Genomic DNA, 8,818 nt, shown 5'->3' with positions numbered 1-8,818 from the left:
TATGTATATATCTCTTTATATATATATATATATATATATATATATATATATATATATATATGCATATATATAGTTAGGCACAATGCAACATTTACTTTTCAATTCGTATTAAAAAGTTTTGATTTAGGGCCACTAAGTGTCATTAAATATATTATCATATGATTCTTTTTTAAATGTGATTATTGTGTCATTAAATCTCACAATGTTGTCCTCCAGTCGTGAAGGAGTGCGTGGACGGGATTCTCTTGTGTGATTAACCAGATCTTTCCACCCCTCTGCTCTGTTTTGCAGGCCGCCCCCTGTCTGTGGGAGGAATAAAACAGTCATTTAAACACACATTAATCAAACTGAGCACTTCCAAACAATTTTTAATAGGCAGAAAAAAAACATAAATTCCAAAAATGTTAAATAATTAATCAAAAAATTGAGATAACACTTTCAATAAATTTTGACACAAATTCTCCCTAATAATATCTACATATCACTTTGGTTACACCCCAAAGCTCTCTGACACTCATTAAGCAGCTAGTTAATTATGGAAATTAATCAAAAGTAATGATATTAACCTTGTTCATGAGATATGCAATAGACTGGGTGAATCCGCTGTGTTTCTCTGCCAGGAATCGATATCTTCTTTCTTCCTCCTTTAACGCCTCTTTCTGACACTCTCTGAGAAAGTGCACATATTCGCTGCCATCCTACACACAAACAGCATTATTACCATAATCATCATTATCATTATTTTTTCATATTTTGTACCGTCATGAATGATAATAATGCCCTACAGCATCTGTTTGGCTTCAACACTCTAAAAAATAGTTGTTTTGTTAGAAACACTACTGTAAGTAGTAGGTAAACAAGTGCAGAGCCCTTGAGCACACACAACCGTTCAAAAGTTGTTGTTTTTTTAAATTTCATAAAACTGTTGTTTTTACTGTATTTTAGATCAAATAAATGTAGTCTTGGTGAGCGTAGGAGACTCTTTCAAACATATTAAAACATCTAACTGTCCCCAAGCAGAAATGTCCACATCTAGTGTGCCATTAGGTAAGGGTCATGCACTGCTCTCACCTGTGGGACCCCTCGCCTCATCTGTCTTTCCAGTGCCGTTGCCTGGTTTCTCACTTCCATCTCATAGTGCCTCCTGCTGCTCTGGAGAAGAAAGTGACCCGACAACATCAACATCTACCATTATATTTTCAATATTCAGATTCATTTCAATCAGATAATGTTCCTTGTTATGAGCTGGCTGAAGGATAAAGAATATTTTATTAGGTAATCTGCTCTTAAACATAGTTGTATTTTTAAGAACAAAGTGTGTTTATTCATGTTTTCTGTTCTTACAATATTCATTTTTTGTATGCATTTGCAATATAAACCAAACAACTCACCAATATATATTCTTTATCTAGTCTGACATTGTTGTCCATCTCTCGAAGGACCTCGGAGTGGAACCAGCGGAACTGAATCAAAATCACACAGTCTCATTAAACATGTGATTGGCCGTACAGACAATCAAACATGCATTATGTCAACAACGTTATAGGAGCAGAAGATATCGAAAGATGGGTCAATAGAGGAGGATCGGTAACGCACCACTCCCTCCAGCTCATCGGTGAGTCTCCTCTGACTGTCTGAGATCTGGATCAACACATCACCTGCAACACAAAAACACACATATAGCCTTATAACAGCCATTGTATCTTCTGGTTGAGTGTCCATGTGTTAAAGTGCAAGTATTAGCCTTGAAAGGTTGCACTGCCAAGCTGACATTGTGTCATCATTTATTATTTAACATCACAGAGGAGGTGCAGTTATCTGATATTCACACACACAAACACACACACACACACACACACGCTGTCATACCATCTCACTGTGGTCATAAAATATGATTCATAGCAACAAAAGCACCATTGAAATTTAATGAAATTTTTCCATTAAACCACAACAGGGTGATAGATGTCAGCTATAAATACACACACACACACACACACACACACACACTCTCTCATGTGTGTATGAGAGATCCGAGGAGGAACATGGTGAATTTACTAGAGCAAAGTACAATATGAGTATGTGAAGGACACTGGCTTCCTCCCAATTTATCACCCTCAATAAACGCACAAAACTCTCTTGCTTTCCCGCTCTGTCCCTGCGATGGAAAGTACATATTCATCAGAAAAAAAAGAAAATGAACTGTGTTTCGTAAATCTCTGAGTTTGACAGAAACATGTCCTGCTGTAATTTAAAAGTGTGAAAGGAAATTAAATGATAAGAGGAAATGTAAGCTTACCCAGCAAACTCGATGACATACTCTGCATGGCCTGTTCACCCATCTTAGACAGAGCACTGAAATAAGCCTCACTGGTGACGGCAAGAGCTATAGACACACATACACTTGATTCATTTACCACTGTAAGAATGATTTCACGTCTTGTTTTCACAGTAATAATAACAACGAAACCTCTTTAAAACATGATTAATTTACTTGAGATAAAATATGAAACATTTGAATTAAATTAGATAAATTAGATTAATTAAATTAGAGTTCACTGTTTACACATATGGCCGATACTTTTATCGAAGGTGACTTTGATTTCATTCATATATTTTATGGTGTCATTTTAATTATATAAATAGTTGAATTAAATTAATCATTTTCATTGGGACAGACAGCAAAAAGACAACTACTCTCATTTCCACCATTATCCACTAAGTATACACCATATTTACAATTTTACAAAATATAAAATATTAACATTATGACTTGTAAAGATTTTTAAATGTACATATAATGAAATAAAAAGTAATAATATTAAATAAATGCTAAGTATACTAATATATTGATTAACTTACACTGTAATAATATCTGAACATCCTTAAAACAAGATTCATTTACTTGAGAAATATTTTTTAATTCATTTAAATTAGCCACTTTTTTGATGGTGTACAAGACATACAAATACCAGTGGCGGATGGCTTCAATGACAACAAACCTGCATGATATATTTGAATATTCAAATGTATTTTTTAGAAAATGTTTTAATATTTGCAACTGTAAAGGAGATTTGAGAGCTACAGTGAAGAAGGTTTCTCCTTTTGTGTTCCGCAGAAGAAAGAAAGTGATACAGGTCTGGAATGACACAAGGAAGTAAATGATGACAAAATTTTGTTGTTGAGCCAACCGTTTAAGATTTGTTAGACAGACAATATGTGTATTTTGACTTGTTTAATCTGCAGATTTGTTGTCTTGTTTTAATCACATTATTTTATTTCCTGTTTTGGTCATTTTTGTCTCTTTTTTTTCTTTGAGCTTAAGTAAAATGTTTAGTTTTTGTTTGCAACACCAATAAGTTTTTATATATATATACTGTATATATATATATATATATATATATATATAAAGTCAAATATTCATTGTCCAGTCAGCAAACCACTATAAAAATAAATCATTTTATTGGTTCTTTAATCTGTTGAAAGATGACTATCAAACAAATGGGACGTTGTTTGATAGTCATCTTTCAAAAGATTTAAGTCTTTCACAGGAACAGGACATCCCTGAGTGAAACTCAAGAATCATAAAACAGACAGTCATTAAACAATGATGTTGAATCAGCCAATGACGCTGCAGCAATGCTGACTTATTATCATCAATGACAACCGGCAGGCCAAAGTTCAACCACTCTGCTTTCCGTCTTTCTCCTTTCATCTTTTACAGTTTACCATCTACTGCATTCATTCTTTCTCATGTAGACTTGCCTTGGAAAGCCTGAATGTAGCTGTTTCCCAGTGCCACCAGTCTCTGCAGGCTGGGGTTGAACTGCTCCATTATGCTCTGAGCAGATTGACAAACAGTGTAAGAATCAGAGTCCGATAACAAATCAAATGTCAACACATGTTGTCACTACATGTTACTGCACAACAATCTGTCACCTTGGTTGCAGATTGCTGTTTGTCACAACAAAATGTTCTATCTAAAATCACTTCTGAAATATACCCATTTCTATATATTTCTATATATTTTTTTTTTGTTACTAATATGTATTTATATTTATGATCTATCTATAAAAAAACTAAATGTACAATAACTTTATATTTTAAATTATACTTATTTATGTATTGTTTTACATACATCATCTACAGGTGCATCTCAATAAATTAGAATGTCGTGGAAAACCAAAGACATAAACTACTTCAGTCTGTGTGCATTGAATTTATTTAATACACGAGTTTCACAATTTGAGTTGAATTACTGAAATAAATGAACTTTTCCATGACATTCTAATTTATTGAGATGCACCTGTATATAAAATATACAATAATTTTATAATAATTTAAATTAGATGATAAGTATTTATATTTATTATTTTTTTATACGATTTTTAAAAACCTATAGCCACATATTTTTGCACAATATAAACATTTATACCAATATAAGTCCACGTCCTTGTATTTTATTAACCTTGTTCTACTCGGTTCATATAGCCTAGATGTGATAGTGTATAATTCACACTCAGGAGTGAGAGGCTTCACGCTTACCGTATAAATGGTCAGAGTGGTGCGGTGCAGCTGATCACTGTTTTGTCCTGACATCCTGATCTGAAACCGTGGCACAACAAACAAATAAACCACATCCACTGACTAAACAACAAACAACCCGACTGACAGATGACCCACTGCTGTCTCCCCCTCGTCTCCTGTGTCCTCTCCTGTCTCGTCCCGTAGAGAGAGAGAGAGAGAGAGCTATTGTCACCCGTGTGGCCTGTGAATTATTGAACAGTGCAGAGTAATAAAAGTGTGACTAAGGTTAGACACCTGCCGTAAACACTGCACACCTGCAATAGGAAACAGGATTGGTGTTGAATAGCCTATATTTTTTTTGCATTTTTCTCAGTGCAGTGATCAGAAACCTCTGCTAAAGTATATAAGTATAATTATTCATATAATAATATTATTGTTGTTGTTGATGATGATGATGATGATGATGATAATAAAAACATAAAATAAATAATATTGCTTGCTCTATAGGCTACTTTTTCTATTCTGTTTTCTTTTTATTTATTATATAATAATTTTTTTTAAAACTTGCTACGTGTCCTGCGTTAAGCTAACTGAGACTTGTTATAGCACTTGCATATCATTGCTCTCTTGTTGATTTTGATTGCTTCCATTGTCCTCATTTGTAAGTGGCTTTGGATAAAAGTGTCTGCTAAATGTCTAAATGTAAATGTAAATAGTTTGTTGAAAATAAATAAATTATACATCTAAAGCATACTAATATGTATGTAGCTAGTACAGAGATATGAAATATTAAAAATGATATATGATTTTGAAATGTAATAGAATAAAAACGAATTATAGGCTACATATTAAGTACACTGATATTTATGTAGGATAGATAGATTTTAATAAATAGTTAAAAGGAAAGTATTGTATGAGAATGTAAAAAAAAATGTTCTTCTTTTTCTAATGTCTATTCTCTGTAGACCAGTGCATTGTTCTTGAATGGGCCGCTGTTTCGAGCCGCACGCGTGGTTATGATTGGTTCCCTCCTCCACGGCGCAGTCTCCCTCCATTGCTTCCGCGGAAGAACCCGTCTCTGCTGTCCCACTAAAGATGGAGCTGTCTGCGGCAGGGGACCGAGTGTTTGCCGCTGAGGCCATCATGAAGCGCCGCGTCCGTAAGGTCAGTCTGTTTATTATTAAAACTCGTTTTATTTCCTTTCACTGCGGCCTACAGACTTCAGACTGCACTGCGGACCGAGCGCAGTGCACTGAACTGCAATAGAGCACCATGCTTTCCTATGCAATCATAAAATGAGTATGCATTCATTTTTAGGGCACTAATTTGACAGAGTTGCTCATTTTTGAGTTGCTCATTCCATGTGTTGTGTAAGTTCGTTTAGGTTGGAGTGGCGCCAGCTGGAGCTGGTGCTGTTAGCGCGTTAGCTTTTTTAGTGTCTGCCTGGAGTGCAAATTTTTGACAAAGGCCGGTTAGTCTGACTCCCCATCGACACTGCAGGCGTGCGACGCTACCCAACTAGAACACTAAGACTAGCTTAAACAGTGAAGACGTTTAACGTTGCAGTGCGTTAAAATCAACCAAACCGTGCACATTTTGCGCGTTTGCAGGATGACCGTTTCGTAAATATATAACGGAATGTTTACGTTCTATATCGGTGGCGTCGCGTCGCGTAGCAACCACTCGTTTTTAACGTTCAACTCGCTGTTTGTTTTTGTTTTCAGGACGACCGGCGAATTTTTTGAGGGACGGTACATAACAAAATGTTGGTTGTCATATGACCGGCATCCCCTGATACTTAAATACATGAAATAACTTTTTGTATATTGTGTTACACTACGCATGCGCACGCATTTGATTAGAGTTCATTATTGAATGGACATATTTCATTTATGGGGTCAGGATTATTCAAAGGAATAGTTTACCCTAATTTGGGGCGTTTTTGTTAACATTTTACTCTCTCACCCTCTTTCCAAGATTACACGATTTACTTCCTTCTGTGGAACACAGGTTTTGAAGAATATTTTTTTTCCATACAATGGACGTGAATGGGAACTGGGGCTGTGAAGTGCCAAAAAAAGGACAAAAATAATTGGCATCTTAAAAGTGGTCCATATGACTATATTGCAAATCCTCTAAAGTCTTAAATTAGCTTTGTCAAATTGACTGCTTCACGACCCTAAATAGGACAAGCAGTTTGGAGGATGAATGGATATGGACTACTTTTATGATATATTTACACTGCTTTTTTAAACTCTGAAGAGTCATCTGTATGGAACAAACTGAGTAAAGATTCTTAAAGACTATCTATTCACGTGTTTCATTAAAAACAAAAACAAAAAAAAACAGCATATGGTTTAATAACAGCATGATGGAGAGTAAATAATGACAGAGTGATCCTTTTGGATGAACTATTCCATCAATGAAAGATATCTTCCAGAAATGTTGGGAACTGAATCTGATCTGTCTTTTCCATAGGGACGGATGGAGTACCTAGTGAAATGGAAAGGATGGGCAATAAAGTAAGTGAACAGAAACATGATTTATATGTTAAGTTTTGTATATCTAATAAGTCATGGATGTTAAATGATCTGTATATTTTGCAGGTACAGCACATGGGAACCTGAGGAGAACATCCTAGATGAACGACTCGTTGCAGCATTTGAACAAAAGTGAGTTATGTGTTTTATTGTTGCAAAATCAATATTTTTCCTGATTAACATATTTAAAGGAAATGGACTTCTAAAAAATATCAACTCAGTGTTGTTTAACATTAAATGTTCGGAAAAGTGCCTGTATGTATTTTAAAACCAAAAAGAAGGAGGAGGTCCAACCAGATATATTAGTCAATGGTGAAAAATTACAAATTGTGCCAGATTTTAAATATCTTTGGAGTTATTTTAGACTCTCATTTAACATTTGAAAAGCATGTTCAAAAAACAGTTTGTGCAGTGACACCTCAACTTAGAAATTTTGCATTTATACGGAGTCAACTTTCAATAGAAGCTGCAAACGTTTTTTTGCATTCTTTGATCGTCTCTCATTTTACCTATTGTATTACTTCATGGTCACAAGCAGGAAAATCTACTATTAGACCTTTATATACCTTATATAAAGTGCTTTAAACGTATTTGACAAGAAACCTAACAGATATCATTGTTTTGCAATTAAAAAGTAACATTTCTTTACTTTTGACAATTTTATGTTTTACAATTTTTGTTTAATGTACAAAATTATTAATAATCTTGCACCCTCACCCTTGAAAGAATTTTTTTCTTCATATACTGAAAATATAAGACAAAACAAGAGCTTCATCAAGAGGTGATTGTGCAGCGCAGTTTAGAGTTACTGATTTTGGTCGTTCAGCTTTTTCTGTAAAAGCTGTTAATAATTTGAATAATTTACCAGTTAATATTAGACAGTGTCCTACTTTTGAACTGTTTAAGTTACATTTAAAAATATGGTTAATGATGAGTCAGGTTTGTGATCAATGAATATTCTTGTGTTGGTTACATAACTATGGTTGTCTTAATTTTTTTGTCACTGTTAAATAAAGAATTAAATAAATGAATAAATAAAATTACATGAATACTTAAGTCAGAGTCTGAAGTAAAACTTTGTAGTCATGCTTTTTGCTTGTTTGTTGTTCATAAAGCTGAAACTGGCACAACAAGTGCAAACAATGACATAATCAAAAACCTTTTTGAACAACTATTTTTACTCAGAGAGCGGGAGCAGGAGATGTATGGACCTAAAAAGAGAGGCCCAAAACCTAAAAAGTTGCTTCTAAAGGTACGTCAGCAATACCAACTGACTGGAAATAAATGTATTTTGTGATGTGCAAAGTCATCTAGATAATTTGTTTTGGAAAAAAATGCTTCTAAAATATTAAAAATTATCCCAAAAATGAACATTATATCATCATTCCCATTATTCCCATTCTGTCATTCCCAGCCCATAAGACTTTTGTTCATCTTCTAGCCTAAATAGTGGTCGATCGATATTGGTTTTTTGACAGCTGATGCCAATGCCGATATCTAGAGAGCAGGGTGGCCGGTGACTGATATAAAGCCTATATATCGGGGTTGTCAAACTGTTCCTGGAGGGCCGGAGCCCTGCAGAGTTTAGTTCCAACCCTGCTCAAACACACATACAATATAGTTTTCAAAAAAGTCTGAAGGACTTGATTAGCTGGATCAGGTGCATTTAATTAGGGTTTAATCTAAACTCTGCAGGGCTGTGGCTCTCCAGGAACTGAGTTTGACACCCCTGCTATAAATATACATATACATAT

The 8,818-nt window shown here is 34.6% G+C and overlaps 2 protein-coding genes across 2 annotated transcripts in view; one reads left to right on the top strand and one right to left on the bottom strand.

Annotated features, from left to right (window-relative positions):
• LOC107690742 (brain-specific angiogenesis inhibitor 1-associated protein 2-like protein 2) overlaps positions 1-4,856 on the bottom strand; it is a 10,103-nt gene extending 5,247 nt beyond the window's left edge. The window contains exons 1-9 of the mRNA XM_016489151.1: positions 4,819-4,856; positions 4,543-4,602; positions 3,763-3,838; positions 2,297-2,383; positions 1,597-1,658; positions 1,392-1,463; positions 1,072-1,152; positions 567-698; positions 202-303 (exon numbers count right to left, since the gene is read on the bottom strand). Of these exons, the coding sequence (XP_016344637.1) occupies positions 202-303; positions 567-698; positions 1,072-1,152; positions 1,392-1,463; positions 1,597-1,658; positions 2,297-2,383; positions 3,763-3,838; positions 4,543-4,596 (666 nt within the window). The 5' untranslated portion in view covers positions 4,597-4,602; positions 4,819-4,856. The remainder of the gene's footprint in view (positions 1-201; positions 304-566; positions 699-1,071; positions 1,153-1,391; positions 1,464-1,596; positions 1,659-2,296; positions 2,384-3,762; positions 3,839-4,542; positions 4,603-4,818) is intronic.
• A 650-nt stretch (positions 4,857-5,506) lies between these two features.
• Positions 5,507-8,818, top strand: part of LOC107690738 (chromobox protein homolog 6-like) — a 5,582-nt gene continuing 2,270 nt past the window's right edge. The window contains exons 1-4 of the mRNA XM_016489146.1: positions 5,507-5,688; positions 7,003-7,046; positions 7,131-7,196; positions 8,250-8,316. Of these exons, the coding sequence (XP_016344632.1) occupies positions 5,620-5,688; positions 7,003-7,046; positions 7,131-7,196; positions 8,250-8,316 (246 nt within the window). The 5' untranslated portion in view covers positions 5,507-5,619. The remainder of the gene's footprint in view (positions 5,689-7,002; positions 7,047-7,130; positions 7,197-8,249; positions 8,317-8,818) is intronic.

This window comes from Sinocyclocheilus anshuiensis, unplaced genomic scaffold, assembly GCF_001515605.1.
Source record: "Sinocyclocheilus anshuiensis isolate Anshui unplaced genomic scaffold, SAMN03320099.WGS_v1.1 scaffold2556, whole genome shotgun sequence".
In the NCBI taxonomy this organism is placed as follows: domain Eukaryota; kingdom Metazoa; phylum Chordata; class Actinopteri; order Cypriniformes; family Cyprinidae; genus Sinocyclocheilus; species Sinocyclocheilus anshuiensis.
This window is presented reverse-complemented; position numbering and strand designations above follow the sequence as displayed.